General features: G+C 41.3%; 1 protein-coding gene across 1 annotated transcript in view; it reads left to right on the forward strand.

Annotated features, from left to right (window-relative positions):
• Positions 1-6293: 6293 nt before the first annotated feature.
• The window catches only part of crb2a (crumbs cell polarity complex component 2a), a 29153-nt gene continuing 15698 nt past the window's right edge, over positions 6294-19748 (forward strand). The window contains exons 1-2 of the mRNA XM_078271440.1: positions 6294-6360; positions 15115-15807. Of these exons, the coding sequence (XP_078127566.1) occupies positions 6294-6360; positions 15115-15807 (760 nt within the window). The remainder of the gene's footprint in view (positions 6361-15114; positions 15808-19748) is intronic.

Here is a 19748-nt window from a genome sequence, read left to right on the forward strand (position 1 = left end):
TGCCAAGGTAGAGTTTGGCTAAGATTGGGTAACTGCTCTAACACGTTTTTGTATCTACCAAGTCGGGGAACTACAACCTGGCGATGCAATCTCAACAACTTTACCTTTCCTACTGGGCCCCATTGTTGTTGGACAAAAGTCAACTCAATAAGCTGCACTTTCTAAAAGATGATTGACAGACATCAAGATGAACCCTTCCTATACCAAGGGTCAGATTAAGCTGCTGGGGGCCCCTACAAGTGAATGAAACTGAAAAAAAAACACTGTGGCTGTTCTGGAAATGTCACATTTCTGAGTACATTTGAATAGAGTAACAGTGGAGTTAACCCTATCAACAGTATAACTCACAGATTAACTGGGGGGTTCAGAAGGTTCAAAAGATGACGGTCCGATCAGCATCCAAACACTGTGTGATTCATGGTTGAACTATGATTGGATTTTAGGTGCTGCTGTCAGTTTCTCCACTAAAGTAGGAAAAATCCCAAGAGTCAGCTAAGCACATCAATATATCCCTGATAACACGGTAATAAGTCATGTCTGTGCTGTTTGTTCTGCGTAGGGCACAGAGTGTCATGTCCTGTCAGCTCATCATGCTGAAACACTGACGCCAAAGAGTGGACTGATCGGGGCTAAAAGACCTGAGAGATGCAAGGACCGAGGTCTTTCAGCTGACATAATGGCTGACTAATAGATGGTGTTAAAAACACTTGTCGTGTATGCTGCACAGTCCTCGTGTTGTTTACCACTCCATCCGTATCTGTTCCTGATTAGAAGGAACCTCTCAAGGACACAACAGCAGATCTGCTGCAGCCGTCTATTCCCTCCGTGTTTACGCTGTATCATGCTGGATTTCCCCACGGCTTGCATTCAAGTTTCAAGTTTCTAACTCAAGTCTTTGACTTGAGTTAGGGTATATGTTATCACTTAGCTGCAAGTTGTTCAGTGATAAAGCATTTGCAGGGATGAAAGTGTTGGGCTGCGTGCTGTCTGAGGTTGTGTCGTGTACTAGTGAACAGCTTCAGATTCCAAGCTGTCTTCATGGGACAGCTCAATATTCCTACCTGCCTCCACATCACCAGTTTCATATTCACACACATCATGCCAACATGCAAACACCAGGGCCTGTAAATGTTCTTTGGGATACGTAAGATATCAGCACATCTTATGGTTTTGCTCTAGATATTCTCGGTCCAAGGAGGATGATTACATTAACGACTCCATACTTTGATTAGTTGCAGGATAGTGGATTCATTATCCACTAGTTTCCATTCAAATCTAAAGGCCAGGTTGTGATTGAAATTTACTGTAACTTGTATGAACTCTGTCAACACCCCAATGGCCATCCTCTCGTGCCAACATGTCATCAAATTGTTGACACAAAATTGTTCATAATGTGTTTGGCACATTTCCATCAAATGTCTTGAGCACATTGGTACTCCCAAGGTGATGTACCCTTTTGATTATCTTTCCTCCATCACCATATCATGTTGTGTTTAGCTCCAGTACTGGTAAAACTTAGAATAAATAAATCATCAATCAAACCATATTTATAAAGCACATTTAAAAACAACATGTAGCCAAAGTGCTGAAAATTGAGCAAAACTATAGCAAAAGACTAGTTTCAAAGACACGAGGACAATATGAAAGAAAAGCAACTCTCACAGTGATTAAAAAGCCAGATAATAATTATGTGTTTTAAGATTGGATTTAAAAGCAGGCAGTGTAGAGGCAACTTGTCTAGAGTTTGGGGGCTACAACAGTAAAGGTGTGATTGGCTCTGTGCTTTCACTTCCATCTTGGGACCGCAAGGAGCAACTGGTCAGCTGACCTGAGTGCTCTCGGTGGGACGTGTGGTTGTTTTAGCTCACAGAGAGAGGTTGGAGCTAGGCCATTTATTGATTTGTAGGTAAACAGTAACATAACAAACAAAATTAATCCTAAAACAGTGTGTGGTTTGGGCATAGGTGTAATTAACAGGGAGGATGGGGGGGTTCCAACCCCCCCAATAATCGAAACTGGCCAGTGCAACACACCCCAAAAACCTAATATAATTTCCTTTACATAAATAAAGACATTTGCACCATAACTTGATTCAGAAAAGGCACACATTGTTGCTGAAAAATTCAACAGAATGCAGGAAATTAAGTGTTTGATATGCTCAAAATTTCAAAATTTTCAACTTTGGAGATCTCAACTTTAGAACTGCATCAATAAACGCAGCAGGGTCATTCAGCAAAAAATAAGGCCGGCCTCTCTGTGTGGAGTTGGCATGTTCTCCCCATGTTTGCGTGGGTTTCCTCCTACCACCAAAAACAGCTCCTGTCAGCGCCCCATGAACAAAGGCAATGGCCAAAAGACTGGAGTTTGTCCCCCCACTGCTCCTCTGTAAGCCTATAGGATGAGTTAAATACAAATGATGAATTTCATTTTTCTGTGTATGCCTAGAAATGACAATAAGGCACATTTAACCTTTTTAAAGCACACATTTATTTTAGATAACTTGAACGTGAACACCATCTTCTACTGTTTACCTTATGATCACAATGATGATCTGACACTGATGACTGATAGTGGTTTTCCTAAAGATTGGGGTAATGCTGGTGTCCATGAATATGCTGATGTCGTATGCAGTCACATTGAGGTTTACACTATTTGTTACACTATAGGGCGCGTGTCCAGCACTCGCAGTCCCCTCACTCTGACAACCCACCTTTAGTGCATGTATAAGACCTGAGCATGTGTGTATTTCAGGCCTGTGTGTAGTGTGTTCTAACAACAGAGTGTAAAATTGTAATTTCCCCACTGGTCAATAAAAAGTATAATTAATTTTGTATTGCCTTGAGTTGTGTATGTTCTCTCCTATTGTCTCAACTGTCCTATATGTATAATGGCACTAAGTTTCCCCCATGGGGGAATTAATAAAGTATTTTGTATCGTATTGTAGAAACAAGTAAATTAAAAATGAGTAAACAATGATTTTGATAACTCTCCAGAAGTGTAAAATCCAAACTCATATAACTCTAAACTGCTGTGCAGTGTTTTGGTTTCTGATAACAGATATCTTGTATTACACAAACTTTGTGTTTAATTGTATTTTATCTTCTCACCAGGTACCTGAAGCAACACACCAACATAGACCCTTGTGGTTCTATTTTCAGGCTGAATACCAGCTCACAGTTTAAGTTTTGACATTATGCACATAACAATACCTAAATTCACAATATCCTCATCATGTGCCAGCTACTGCAGGTGACACAAAGTTCATGGGTGCAAATCTGTCTGGTAGGCCATGGGGTGTCAGGCACAGCTGGTGTATGGGGAGGGGTGGGGGATGGAGGAGTAAAGGGAGGTAACAAGTCTCTAACAGGCTAAGTGATGGATGTCTGACTGCTAAGCTCCATACTACAAAGGAGCTACTAAAGCTGCTGAAGACACGAATGAGCCAGTGCCTAAAACCTGGCCTGGATTCACTGGACTGCACAGGTTAACACAATGCCAGAGGCTGATTGGCTCACACAAGGACGTGTGGTGGATTTATGCAATCATGCCTTCAGTTATAGGAGTATAGAATATTATGGTCATTTGTTTTTGGATATCTGTAAACACTGGTGAGTGTAGAAAAATGATTTTGACAGTATGTACTACTGATGTATTATTACATCAGTATGCTTTTGTTTTGGACATTTTTTAAGTTTTCAGTGAAAATACAGTGACTTATTATGTAAATCCAGAATGTGTGTTTATAGGTCAGCAATGGTTTACAGGGGGCCGCTCCAAGGGGGGTAAGAGGACCAGGAGACCTCAGGCCCCCGTTTAAAGATATGCAAAGCCGCTCACACAAACCATCACAGCAGGTGATTGGTTTGCTACCATCCAGGTTTGGCTTCAAGGGCCGGGTGTTTGATTCTTAGGTTCTGCCTTTCGGCATTTCACTGGCTCCCCGGACCTTGAACCGCTGTATGACTGCAGACATTGCAGTCACAGGCAGAAAAGCCTCAGGATCCTCAGTCATGTCAGTGATTGGGTGATTTGTCGGAGTGGTAATGCCACTTTAATGTGGATCTACCCTTCCCCAAATCCTCATCTACATGAAATCTGTCCAAAGGTCAGTTTTGGCCTTTTGTCCACAGGAGTCCCACTAGACCATGGTGGTGGTCTTGCAGAGGCAAAGAGCCCTTTGCTGGTGGCGGAATTCAGCTAACATTGCAAAGGGAAGTGTGCTAAAACCAGTGGTTTCCCACCAGTAAGTCTTCACAGATGTGTCCCAGACAGGATGGGGTGTTGTCCACGAAGGCTGCGGGGTCAGCGGCTGTTGAAATAGCTTCTGAGTGACTCAGCATATCAATGTTTTGTAGCTGTGAGCGGTTCACCTAGCACTTCGTCATGTCCTGCCCAGACTAAGAGGTCATCACATCATTGTCAGAATCAACAGCACGTTGGTGGCAGCCAACATCCACACGCAAGGGGGACTAGGCACCCCTTGTTTTCTGCAAACTGGCTACCAAGCTGTAGCTTCAACATCCTCCCTCCCTCTTTTTGGCCCCTTGTGGCTGCTGATCTGAAATGGCTCTCCCTTAAAACTGGGTTCCTCTTGGCCATAACCTTTACCAGAAGTGTAGGCAAGCTCCATGAACTGTCTGTTCACAGTGAAGGTTGCAGTTTTTACCGGATGGTTTCGGGTGTAATCCTTTGCCCCAAGCAGGCTTTCCTGTCTAAGGTCTGGGTTCCATCTGACTCAGCCTGTCAAGTCACTCTCCTCTCCTGAGAAGGGACAGGTGGTCCAGTAGCCTCAGTCCATGTTGTACCCGGTCAGGGCCCTAGCAGATTACATCAGGTGCATACAGGCCCTTTAGACCTTTGTCAAAGCCAAGGCTGTACCAATGGGTCGTAGATACACCATTGAGCAGGCCTATACATTTTCAGGTGTGCCTGTCCCATCCTGGGTACAAGTGCACTCAATCCATGCGTTGCCACCTCATGTGCCTTATGGCAAAAGGGGAGCCTCCCTTGCTGCTATATGCACATGAGCCACGTGGTCATCTCAGTCTGCATTCATTAGGTAAAGTGCTCCATCTAAATGTGGCAGCCAGCCCCTCCCTGCCCTATGTTGCCAGGGTCCTATGTTCCAGGGTTCTATATTCCCAGGTTCCTATGTTACCATGGTCCTATGTTCTCAGGTCCTGTGTTCCCAGGGTCCTATGTTCCCATGATCTTCTTAGGGTCCTATGTTCTCATGGTCCTATGTTCCCAGGGTCCTATGTTCCTAGGTTCTTATGTTCCAAGGTTCCTGTGTTTCCATGGTCCAATGTTCTCAGGATCCTATGTTCCCATAATGTTCTCAGGGTCCCGTGTTCTTGGGATCCTATGTTCCCATAATGTTATAATGTTGTTCCTATGTCTTCATGCTCTTATGTTCCCAGCATCTTATGTTCTCAGGGTCCTATGGTCTAAGGGTTCTATGTTCCTAGGGACCTATGTTCCCAGGGCCGTATGTTCTCAGGGTCCCATGTTCCCAGAATCCTATCTTCTCAGGGCCCTATGTTCCCAGGGTACTATGTTCTCAGGGCGATTTTAACATTGCTCTAGTCCACAAAAAGAGAAGTATAATTTAAAAAGTGTTTTTAATAGAGATAAATGGATTCCTATCGTTTGGTAAAGGCCCATAACTAAAAGACAGTTTGTTCAGTTGAAAAAATAATTGATTTTTGTTGTTTGTTTCAAAAGAAATTAAGTCTTGCATTATAATAATTATGATATTTGTGTAGGTTGGACTAGTAAAGGGTTAACAGTGTCAATTACAATTCAACTGCAATTATTCTAATTTAACTCATGACCCCCTACTCTACTCATAGTATGAACGACTTTAATGGGATAACTATACCTTTAATGACATTCTTTTTTAATCTTGGTTCTTTTTACCAGTTCTACAGTATACATTTGTTTTTTAACATATAGTGTATTTATGCCTTCCCTTACAGTATCCTTTTTAACCAGGAGCTCAGAGAATGAGCATCCTTATTAGCAGGTGTTAATCCAGCTCATGTTTTCCTGTCGTCTCTCTGCTCTCATGGCTGATTACACTCTGTGAGTGCAGAGCAGGGAGGACTGTCTGTTGGAGTTCACTGCTGCACTCATTAGTAGCCAAGCATGGGCAGTGTGTAGCATGCCAGCCTCTAAACGCTGGGCAACAGCAACGTAGCCAGGAGCTTCTCCACCACACAGCCGCATGTCACTACTTTAGGACTTTTCACTTCTTTTTTTCTACATATTACCTTTTAGTCCGTGGTTTAACCATGGAGTTAGGGAAGATTCATCTGAATCTAAAGACAGTACTGTTGACGATGATGATGTTCAAATGGGGTGAGTAAGACAACTGTTGTGTTCCAGGACAGTTTGAAGTGTTCCTTTTGGATGATGTCTGTCTAATTGTAATTGAAGGAAATCACATTGTATATCTCAAGATATTCTGTGCTGTTTGTACTTTTCCTGTAAAAGCAACAGGTTTGATGGAAAGAGTTATTACAAGGACATAAATATAAAAATCAAACAAGTATTTTAGCTCACATATTTGCAGCATGCTTATTGGCTAACACAAAGAATATTAGTGCTTTATTGGTTAGTCCAGAGGAGCCGTGATGGAGCAGGCCTCAGGAATGTCAGCAAGGCTCTCAGAGGTGCTGCTCTATGAATGGCACATAAGTGGGCTTTTGGGAGGTGCTTATTGGGCTCCTGTGTGCTCCCACTGTATTAGGAGACTCAAATAGATGGAGACAGGTTGTCGTTTGTCTTTTGTCACTTACAACAGTGATGAGGGCATTGGCTAGTTTCCAGTGGATTTCACAATATTGAGAAACCTCGAGCAAGTGCGGGATCATTATTGTAATTACTGACACTGTGAGATGTTTTGTAGACAAATCTCTTAACTGGATTCTTAAACATTAGCCGCTGGTGTAAGTTTAGATCGTTGATTGTAGGTGTTGATGGTCAATGGACAGTTATTTCAGTTCTTTTTTACTAGCTCTGTCTTTGTAATTTGACACATGACTGGTTCTGAATCAGAGGCAGTGCTCCTCAGTCATGCACACTCAAACAGAGCAAACATGGGTGAAATCTCATTCATATCTGTCTGCACATGAATAAGGTCACACAATATCCAGAAAGGTTACGTTTTGTTTCTGAAAGTTATGTTCCATTAACATTTAAAAGGCAAAGGGACATCAGGCAGAAGAAGTTCTATGTGATGTGATGATGTGAACTCTGGGAGTTGTTTCTAACCATGGACTCTTTCCATTGAATGTCATGGTAAAGAACATTAAAGCCATGGTGGCAGAAAAAAGGCAGGGACTGCCTGATTCAGGTGGGGATCGATAAACTGCTGCTATTTGCAATGACAAACAAACATCATTTCAAGTGGTCAGGTGGTACAACATGTTGAAACAGTCATTCCTTTACCATGTCCGAGGTCCACAGTAAAACAGGAATGGTTACTTAGTTGTATTAGTTATTACCACGTGGGCTCAGGAACACTTTGTAAAACCATTGTCAGTCAACACAGTTTGGTTGCTACATCTACAAGTGCAAGTTAAAACTCTACCATGCAAAGCGAAAGCCACATATCAACAACACCCAGAAACGCCGTTGGCTTCTCTGGACCCAAGCTCATCTGAGATGGACTGAAGCAAAGTGGCAAAAGTGTGCTGTTGTATGACGAGTCCACATTTCAAATTGGTTTTGGGAATCATGGACGTCATGTCCTCCGGGCCAAAGAGGAAAAGACCATCCGCAAAGGTCAAAAGCCAGCTTCTGTGATGGTATGGGGGGGTGTTAGTGCCCATGGCATGGGTAACTTGCACATCTATGAAGGCACCATTAATGCTGAAAGGTACATACAGGTTTTGGAGCCACTTATGCTGCCATCCAAGCAACGTCTTTTTCAGGGATGTCCCTGCTAATTTCAGCAAGACAATGCTAAGCCACATTCTGCACGTGTTACAATAGGGTGGCTTTATAGTGAAAGAGTGCGGGTACTAGACTGGCCTGCCTGCAGTCCAGACCTGTCTCCCATTGAAAATGTGTGATGCATTATGAAAAGCAAAATGTGACAACGGAGACCCCGGACTGTTGAGTAACTGAAGTCGTACATTAAGCAAGAATGGGAAAGAATTTCACCTACAAAGCTTCAACAATTAGTGTACTCAGTTCCCAAACCCTTATTGAGTGTTGTTAAAAGGAAAGGTGATGTAACACAGAGGTAAACATGCCCCTGTCCCAGCTTTTTTGGAACGTGTTGCAGGCATCAAATTCAAAAGGAGTGAATATTTGCACAAAAGTTTATCAGTTTGAACATTAAATATCTTGTCTTTGGTGTGTATTCAATTGAATATAGGTTGAAAAGGATTTGAAAATCATTGTATTCTGTTTTTGTTTACGCTTTACACAACGTTCCAACTTCATTGGAATTGAGGTTTGTAGATACGTGCGTGCTTGGATTTATGGAAGCATGGACTTGAGTGTGGACACGCTCTGCTTTCTGTCACTCTGTTTCATTCACAGGAGAGAAAACTAGATACGCTGTTCTGTCTCAGAGGGAGGCAGAGACAAAAGACAGAGGAAATCAGTGTGTGAAGGACAGAATGCTCTGGTGCTGAGCTGTGGACCTCAAGAGAAGATGTTTGGAGCTCCTGATTGGACAGTTGATAGGCAGACAGGAAACCAGAGGAGACAGAGTTGCTGTGTGTGATGTGTCTGCTCCGTGTCCTCTGCGTCACGTCTGATAGGTACACGTGTCTGAACCGTCAGGATCAACCTTGTTTGTATTCTGTGGATTACCCATAATGCTGTATGGGACAATGTTGTGAAGATTATAGGAAGTTATGGCGTATTAGTACAATCATACACCAAGTTGGAGATCAAATCTGGCTGTATAGAGCTGTATAAGTATAGAGTACTACATATGTTGCTTTATTTGTATTAAAAATATATATCTAATAACTGCAGCATGTTTATAGGAGCAATACAATCACAGACTCATTTAAAGCTACAGCCCCTCAAGCAGCTCATTTTGCATGAGGTTTTGTGAATGTAAATGAAAATAGTGTGGATGAAATAAACGGTATAAAACTGTGAAATGTTATAGTGTAATTCCAATGTGTGCCATGTTTAATGAGGGTTTGAGTATGGGAAGCTGGGGGAATGTGAGTTCAAAGTGAGAGAAGAAGAAGAAGAGTATGTGAGAGACAATCTGGAGACAGAGAGTGGACACATGCTCGAGCTGTAATCTGTGCACGTATCCTCCATCCGGAGATTAGAGGAGCAAGGGGATTGGCCCAAAGAGGCCGGAGGGATTACACCATGGACTGGCTCTGGAGTTCAGGGAGGCTGCCAGACCTGCTCAGGTGGAAGACGGGGGGAAGACTGAAGTGGGGGGTGGAGAGGAAGGTGTGCACAGTGAAAAGCAATGCATGAATGAAGCAGAGAGACACAAGGTGACAGACTAGATCCCATATCAAAATAAATACAAGACCTGTCAATTTGACGTTATTATCACAGACGGTGATTATTATTTTAGGAAATGTCAAAGAAAATCCAGGCTTTTTTTTTGCACTGATTTGGAAAGATAGAACCTCATGTTCAAAGTTCAGAAAGGGGTCAAACATGCCCTCTATGGGAGCTCAGGGTTGGGTTATTTTATTTACTTAATTTCATAATTTAATTCATTTGAATCCTAAATGTTGCTGTTAGAATGGTAGCTGGTTTTATGGCAGCATTAGAATTGTCGGTTAGCACTGCTGAGGTCCGGTCAGGGCCGCTCTATGTAGGGCAGGTTCTCCCACCGTAAAGAAATGCATGCTGGGAACTCTGACTTGCCCATGACCAAGGCACGGCATTACAACTGCAGCTGGACCCTGGTCAGTTAGCATGGGTTAAATGCAGAGGACACATTCCTTGTATGTGTAAAATGTACTTGGCAAATAAAGGATATATTATATTATATTATTATATATTATAGAATTGAATGAGCAACATGGTGTCATAGCAATTTGGTCCATGTTGCATGGTTAAATATCTCACTTTTTGCATTCAGTGCCAATGCCGGAGATAGTGTGAGACCGGCAATTAATGTTTGCTTTTTTTTTTTAAACCTGAATATTAACCAAGTGTTGCCACTTATTTTAACATAGTTTATTTGCCATAACCATGGTCTTTCCCTCACCTTAACCATACCATACTTCCCCCGCACTGGTATCATAGGAAGTGAGAATTTATATTTGAATGAGGCATCTTTAACACATGAGCTGACAGTGAACCTGATGATCCGAACGTTCTGATGAACATCAATGAAATGGAGCATATGAAGTTGCTGATGTGACATTCAGAACATATCCAGATGAACACTGTGCTGTAAAATACTGAAAGGGATTCTTTAAAGACAGGGATGAATCAATGAAATCAACTGAATTCATTAGAATGTGAGAGGCCTCTCCTGACTCCACCAATGTTTGACCCAACAGCACTTACGTTACGTTTCTTACCAAGCAAGCAAAGGATCACCTGCTCAGTCAACGCTCGTGTTTATCCTGCTCTCTTCTCACATCAAGCAGACGTGAGCCTAATCTGGAAAGCATAGGCTCTTCTGTCCTCTGTAATCTGTACAGTTCAAACACCGTTAGTGTCTACGGTTCACACTGACGGAAGACGCACCTCAACAAAAATTGGAAATGACAGCAACCTTCTGCTTCCAGAGGGCGACGCTGGGCCATGGTGTAAAGCCAGTGCTTAATTTGTAAAGTGGGAGGTCTCGGAGCGCAGAGGGGGGGTGGATCCGGCGACTCAAAAGCGGGGTTGGAGGTAACGGAACAACAACAAAAATGACACTGCCTACGTAGCTTCTCTGACTAAAAAAAACTAAACAACGCTTAAGCAAACTTTGTTGTCTTTTTGACATTTTTCCCCTGAGTGAAACGAGGCTAACAGCAATCTCAACCAGCACAAGCGCATGTGTCACTTGAAGTGCGTCCCCTCCCTCCGTCCCTCTCCCCCCCCCTCTGTCTTACCCTGAAAATTCACCTCAAAACGCATCGAAAATGCTAACACAAGATTTTAGTTGAACTTCCATGGGGAATAAAGACTAACAAGACAGATAGCAACATTAAACACTACACAAACAGTCATTTATTTTTTTCATTTAGGCGATTTATTTTTCATAGTGACACAGGAGGTGCCGGATCCAATAAAAAAGGTTCCGGATCCAACGTCGGAGGTGCCGGAACATGTTCTGCCGTGTTCCGGCTCAAATTAAGCCCTGTGTAAAGCTGAGAGCAGCTGCCCGAGATTGGATCACTTCTACGCAAAATGACCAATCATGAGGGTTGGGTGCTGGGGCTCACTGCCTGTGGCATGTTTATGGTATGTTATATTTTAAACTTTTAACACATGCTTTAGTGCCACAGTATATCCAATAAGCTTAAATCATATAGAGGCAATGGATTATTATGGACAGGGCTGAGGTGCATGCAGTAGGATGCCAACACTGCTTCGTCATTAAAACATTTTCTCTTTTATTGTGATTATTTCATCTTATAAGCAGAATGTTTTCTCATATGTTTTTCTTGTTATAACAAGAGTGACCATCAGGGATCATCAGCCAGAGCTGCATCATCACACCTGTTCTCCACACATGAAAGCCCCTGAACACCACACTTCGTCTGACTGATTAGACTCTGCTCAGGTAGAAGAATTTATTAGGTCACAAATCTTTTCTACCAATTAGAATGGTAAGGTGTCATTTGTCCCGCCCTTACAGGAGACTCAGGAACATGTCGATCAATCAGTCTAACCACACCCACACAGTCCTGATTGGTCCAATCAGACAGATTACCTGAAAACACCTGTGTGTCTGTTCAGAGACTTTAATAATGCCACTCATTTTAACCACAGACAGAATTATACATTCAGTAATATGAGACATTCAAACAAAGGACATTAGCTGTAATGTATTCATGCACTTAATCTTATATGCATAACTCATGTTAATGAGGGCTGGCTTCACATTAGACTAACAACATCACATGTCTACTGGAACAATACAGAGCAGTCTAACATTCTTTTATTCTTTTCAATAGAAACAGTTCCCATTAAATACAGAGACTAGTTCTGATGTCTCTGATGCTATATGGCTGCATGGCTGCATGGCTGCATGGCTGTGCTGGAACATTGGAATCCTTTGTGACCGGCTGAACAAGGTCTGCTGGGCTGCACATGCTCTGGGTTAGAAAGAAAAAACTACTTGCAACAACTAATAAAAGTGAATTTTTCCCAACCGGTTGATCTGATTCCATATTCTCTCTCTTTGCCCCCCTGCTTCCCCTCCATAACTCCCTTCACTGTGAATATTTTCCACTTGAGGGAACGTTTGGGAACAGGACGCTGATCAAAGTGTCGGGGGCAGCGAGGCTGCGAGTAGTGGACGGGGAGTTGGGACTGCCATAATAAAAGGAATGTGGACTAATTCCACAGAGGCCGCATGTCATTGGGTGCTGAGGGGAGACAGATCCTCACTGAACTAGTGTTCACATCCACTCGGTGAACCGACACACAGAACTGACCCTAAAGGCTCCAAGAGACGAGAGGGCACAGTACAGTCATTATCTGCTCTGGCTACAAGCTAACTGAGACAAGAAACACAATTAGAGCTAGTAGAAGGAACAACGTGTGGAGCTGGGCCAATGTTCATTAACAGGAGAACTTGTGCCTGCAGGCGTCTTTGTCTAAAGATCCCAGTAGTAGCCCCTAGAGGCCACGGCCAGACAGTGGGCCTCTGGGCACAGACGGCAGGTGTTTGACATCTGGTTCTGCAGGTTAACTGTCACTCTAAAGTAACACTTTGTTCCCGCTACAGATGCTAGCTGGTGTCCAAAGCTTCCAGCCACGGCTGATCCCCACTGACACTCTGCTATCACTGTCAACTTAGTCTATATCCACGACGGTCCACTTCCTGGATAGTTCTGGTGCTGCCGGAAATTCCGCCGGATGTCTCTCATTTCGGCCGGATGTCCGTCCCCTTCCTCTTTCTTTGTGTTGGCGTTCTAACCTCTGGTGGATTTGTGAGGACTATGGTTAACTGCTCCTCAGATCTCTGCAGGGTAAATCCAGACAGCTAGCTAGACTATCTGTCCAATCGGAGTTTTCTGTTGCACGACTAAAACTACTTTAGAACGTACACATGTTCCACCAAAACAAGTTCCTTCCTGAGACTATTTAGCAGAGGCACCGTGACTCTGTCCGGCGCTTGGCACCGCCCAAGACGATTGTGATTGGTTTAAAGAAATGTCAATAAACCAGAATGCTGTGTGGACTAGCCAGACATTCCTCTGCAGCGCTGTGGAGGAAGGTCTGACTATGTGAGACCACTACTAAGAAACTCAATTCATATTTGACTTGCTTACTTATTTTGGGTATCCAAGTAGATGGGTCATAATTGTATTAATTAAGTAGACAGTTGAAAAATGACATGAATTGATAAATTGTCTTAAGTATCATTTAGGATCCCAGTGGTGTGAGGGTAGCAGCTTCTGCTGAGCCTCTCAGTGCTGCTGCAGTGTTTCCGCTATGATGCCGGAGTAGAGACTGCTCAGAGTTTGAGGTGATACTCACAGTGGTTTGTGCATGGAGTACAGCAGGGAACGGCAAAAACATCGAGCAGGAGGAAAGAATACACTCAGTAAATGTGTTCTGGCCTGCTGATGGCTGTGGAGGAAAGGTCAGGGGTCACCAGACAACAGGACTTGAAGCCAGCGCAGTAGTAGTTTATGATGTACTGTATGTTGCATTAGGAAATCTCTTGTTGTACATGCATGCTTCCCTTTAAAAAGCCCTGAAGTTCCCAGGATTAATGCTCCAAGATTCAACATAAATACATAATATACTGAGAGTATTTTCCCCAAATATTAAATACAAAGTATGTCTGTGCTGCGATGCGCTGCTCAGCTCACATATTATATATGAAAAACAATTACTTCCATCGAAAATACCCCTTAATAATACTCTTTATAAACAGCTTTCAGAGCTCTGTGGAAATGCCACGCCATACAATATCAATCGTTCTTTCTTAGTTCTCACAAACATTTAAAATATGTTTGATACACAGAAGAATACTAGCTAGCTACTACAGAGACTTCACTGTGTAGGGACAAGAGCCAGTGACCTGACTCTTACTTCATCTAAACTTTGCATTCATTTCCCATCTTGTTGTGTGTTAATGTATTTTCAGCATTAGCATATGAATCCTCAATCAAACAGCAAAGAGTAGCTGGTGCAGTTTTTACTTCAGAGAATGTCGTGGACATTAGAACGTTTTTTTTTGCAACCGTACATTACAATATGATATACTTTATTGTGCCCCTAGGGACATTCATTTTAGACTCAAAAGTTGCACAAATAAATAAATGCCTTGACAGTTCCAAAAAACACAAAATACAGCACCAGCTCTGCCAGTCAAAACAATAAATCGCACATAAAGTATTGCACACATCCTGTCTTTATCATTACCAAGTGACTTGTAAAGGCTGGACTGAGCGGGCCACGTGTGGGCTTCAGCTGTACAGTCTATGTCAGGATTTAGGACATCTGCATGTGAACTTGGGTGCGAGGACTCTTTCATGAAGTGAGAGCAGATTAGAGGAAATGTCAGACTGAATAAGTGAAACAGGTTTAACAGCAGGTGACCTATTTTAGTCACACTTGGTCATTTCAGGTCATCCACTTGTTTGTTGCTGTTAAATGGAGATATTGTCATGGAAATATATTTAATGAGCGGACCCTGCCCACCGTCCTGCAAGTGTCCCCGAAGCACTTTGTGACGGACCTGACATTAAGTCTATTATGCTTTCTATTTATTCAGACAGCCCAGGCTTGTCTGTATGTCAGAAGACCCCAGCACTGACAGGATCGTGTTCACTGCCATGACAGTACTGCTAACTTCTGGGACAATGTGTTGCATTTCCTGTAGGAAATGTGATGTTTGCATTAGCAGTGACTGTGACAGGACATTCAGCTCTGATACAGCTGTCTGCACATGCATTCATTTATCCTTCCAAACATGTGCTTGTGTTTCAGGAATCCTGTGCACAGCCACTTCAGACAAATGTTTGTCTGCGCCCTGCCAGAACGGAGCCACCTGTGTGGACACCATGGATGACTATGCCTGTCTCTGTGCCAGAGAGGGGGTCCGATACATGGGCAAAGACTGTGATGAGCTCTATGATGCCTGCTCCTTTGCCCCGTGTAACGACTGCACCAGCACCCCGGGCACGGCAGAATACCACTGCATCTGCCCGGACGGACTCACAGGGGATAACTGCACCGAGGAGGTGGACGAGTGTCAGAGCAACCCGTGCTCCGAGCCCCACTCTCTGTGTGTAGACCAGCTGAACGGATACTTCTGCAGATGTCCTCCTGGGTACGGAGGATGGGACTGCAGGACACATGTGACTGACTGCATCGATGAACCCTGCAGCAACAATGGCACCTGTGTGTTGAGACCACAGGGCTTTGAATGTCGCTGTGCACCAGGGTTCGAGGGGAAGACCTGCGGGGAAGATGTGAATGAGTGTTTGTCAGAGCCCTGTCAGAACGGAGCTATCTGCATACAAGGAGTGGCAGAGTTCCACTGCTTCTGTGTGCCGGGGTTTCAGGGTTATAACTGTGAGATCGACATCAACGAGTGCGCCTCGCGACCCTGTGAGAACAACGCCACCTGCATCAATGAGAAGGACCACTATGAGTGCGAGTGCCTGCTGGGTTTTGCAGGTACACACACGCACGCACGCACGCACGAACACACGCACGCCATGGCGCCAGGGTAACATGGGAACCTAAATTAAAAGATAGTGTAGTATAGTGTGTTTTTCTTTGATGTACTATCTTTAAGTCTTGCTAGAATTTATTAAATAAACATGACATTATAAAAAATAAATGAAGACATTCATTTTGGTACATTACATTACATAATGCACCATATTATTACATTTTCGTTCAAATTGCAACCCCTGCATTTTGTAAGAACTGCCGCATTATGTAATAATTTATTCAAAATGCGGAGAAATTTATTACATATTGCGTTCAGGTTTTTTATTACAAAATGCAGCAGATTATTACATAATGCGGGTGTTATTACATAATAAATTGAATTTTTATTACATTTTGATGTTTTATTACATAATGCATTGTCATTACATACTCCTTTGTTACAGGGTCTTAGGGGGCTTTCACACCTGCCTCATTTAGTCCGGTTGCATCACACTGAGTTTATTTGCCCCCTTGGTGCAGATCATTTGTTTCATGCACTGAAACTTACATAAAGACTTTCAAAACATGTAAAGGATGGTGAGACCTGAAAAACACAATGTACACAGTTGCAGGTACTGCAGATTCACAGTAATATTACTTCATATTGCTCAGCCTCCTGCATGTGTGTTTGCTTTATTGTGGAGCTGTGAATGAAGAAGTCATCATTAATCCTCTCCGGTAGCACTTTATAATAACTATCCATAATTCATCATTTATTAAGCATTAGTTAACTATTAGTTAATGGTTTGTTCATTATTACTTATTAATTGTTCATACATAATTCATCATGAGTAAAGTATTTGTTATAAATGGTTTGTTCATAGTAAACAAGCCTATTAGTTAATGGTTTGTTCATCATTGTAAAATAAGCCTATCTTGAAAAATGTTTGTAAGTACATAATTTATACTTAACAAATAATGAAACAACCATTTATAAATGAAATCATTTTCCCATTATAAACCAGTTGCTAACTATTACTAAATCATTTGTAAAGCATTGCTCCTATGTTAATTCTCATAAATAAAGCATTTGTATACACACTCATAAATGGTTTGTTCATAGTAAATAAAGCTCTCAATAATTATGTTTATAAATAGATGTTTGACACTTAGTAAGTATTGCAAAAAACATTGGTAAATTAAATAATGTTCCCTTTATAAACTATCTACAAACTATTAGTAATGTCTTTGTTTATCATTTGTAAATTCATAGTTCCTACATTCATTCTAATCAGTAAAGCATTAGTAAATACAGTTAGTGAATGGTTGGTCTATAATAAGTAAGCTCATGTAAAATGTTTATCAGTTTATTTTTTAATAATTCCTAAATGATGCATTAACCATTTATAAATGAAGTAATTTTACCATTATTAACTAGGTACTCAGGAATGTATAAGGTTTGTTAAAACTAGGAAGTTAATGATTAACAGACTATATACACCTACATTTGTTCATGTCTTAAATAAAATGTTATGATTTAGAAAAAGGCCTAAACTAACAGCTGGGGTGTTAACACATCTGTTACAAATACTTACCAATAATGTAATCCATGATTAACTCATGAGTTACTGCTGGTTAGTTAAGTATATTGTGTGAGCCCATCTAAAGTGAGCACTTTCTATGTTTTACAAAGCATTTATAAATGAGGTGCAAAGGCTAACAGAACTGGACACACACGTGTTGTTGTATTTGGACATGCCTTCAGAAATATGCCTATGGATAGTTAGTGTGTTAACGCATCTGTAACAAGCACTTACCAACACATCAGTTCATGATTAACTCATGAGTTATTACTGATTAGTTGACTACATGGCGTGAGCCCATCTAAAGTGAGGACTTGCTATGCTTTACAAAGCATTTATAAATGAGTTGTAAAGGCTAGCAGATACAACAGAAACACAAGTAAAAACAGTATTTGTAAACCTTATTACGATGTAGTAAGAATGTACATTTATGAAATAGCTCATAGTAGTGTTATTTAGTTGATATCAGTGTGAATTTGGACCAGAACCAGAAGAAAACGAGATTGTTAAGAGCCAGAGAATTGAACATCAATAAAGAGACTAGGAAACCAGGATGAAGTTTGAGAAGTGTATTAATATACACAGAAACATGGCATACACATATACAGATAAAACACAGGTATGAAAAATAACAACTAAAATAATAAAGTGCGCACATAACAGAAACCCTTTTCAGTTCTATGAGCTCAATTGTTCTTTGATGACAAGAGTTCAGAGATGTTCAACGTTGGGGCCCATATGAGTTTGGTTTCTGTTGGTCCTACCACCATGAAGAAGGAATCCAGGGCAACACGTCTAAGTTCAGAGTCTGGATCCTGTAGCTCGCCACCCAGCCAACTGAACTGGGAATCTCTAAACCCTGGAAGACTCTGGGATCTGAAGAGTCAATGTGATCCAGTATCCCTCTCTGGACCGGACCTCCACCTCCTCCACCTGTAGATAAGGCCAAATCAGTTCTCTCAATTACTATTCAGTAATAACATCAGTTGTTAGGCTACACTGGAAATAAAATGAGGTGATATTTCAGTTAACTCATACTGAAATATCTAAATCTCTATTCAGTTATACAACCGTTCTTAAATTTCTTCTCTTAAGTATCAAAAGTATATAAATCCCTTTCAGGTATCAAAAGTACATTTATATTAACAGGTAACCTTTATACATAAAATACATTTCTAATTCAAGTTTTATGGAACCTACCTTAGTAACATTAACACTATTCTTAATATAATTGCATAAATGCATGTAAAAATCTCTGAAATTGTATTATTTCCCCATAACTTAAGCTACAGTGTTGTAATCTAGAGGCATTAAGACATGCGTGCTTATTTATCCCTCCCTGCACCGGTAACAGTAGAAAGAATGCACTAAACATTAGCCTCTTTAAAGTTATTATAGACCAACCATTCACTAACTGTATTTACTAATGCTTTACTGATTAGAATGAATGTAGGAACTATGATTTACAAATGATAAACAAAGACATTACTAATAGTTTGTAGATAGTTTATAAAGGGAACATTATTTAATTTACCAATGTTTTTTGCAATACTTACTAAGTGTCAAACATCTATTTATAAACATAATTATTGAGAGCTTTATTTACTATGAACAAACCATTTATGAGTGTGTATACAAATGCTTTATTTATGAGAATTAACATAGGAGCAATGCTTTACAAATGATGAACAAAGCATTTAGTAATAGTTAGCAACTGGTTTATAATGGGAAAATGATTTCATTTATAAATGGTTGTTTCATTATTTGTTAAGTATAAATTATGTACTTACAAACGTATGTTTTTAGATAGGCTTATTTAATATGAACAAACCATTTAGAACTGTGTGAACAAATGCTTTACTAATGATAAATTATGTATGAACAATAAATACATAATAATGAACAAACCATTAACTAATAGGTAACTAATGCTTAATAAATGATGAATTATGGATAGTTATTAGAAAGTGCTACCATCATCTCCTAACAGAACACATTAGCAGAGACTTGCTGCTCGCTCACAGCATTGCTCTGTTGTCCTACGTCTTGTTCCTCGCCATCATTTCTTAAGTGTTTTGTTTGTTCTGATAAACTAGGCACGAGGAGTATTTTAAGTGCACACTAAGATGTTGTTAGTCAGCCATCTTATCTGCAGCTCAGATAAACTCTCACGCTCCCATCTTGCTTTTCTACCACTCCTTTCTTTCTCCACCCGCCTGCTCTGTGTCAGAGGAACTTGGTGTTATCTGTGAGCGGCCGGGTTAGATCAGCACCGCTGCATTCTGCTGTCACACTATCATATACCGCAGCTATCTGCAGACCAGAATAGACTGATACAGACATCAGGGCAGAGCAGTGTGGATGGTGTGTTGATTAATA

This window comes from Sander vitreus, chromosome 16 (genome assembly GCF_031162955.1).
Source record: "Sander vitreus isolate 19-12246 chromosome 16, sanVit1, whole genome shotgun sequence".
Classification (NCBI taxonomy): Eukaryota; Metazoa; Chordata; class Actinopteri; order Perciformes; family Percidae; genus Sander; species Sander vitreus.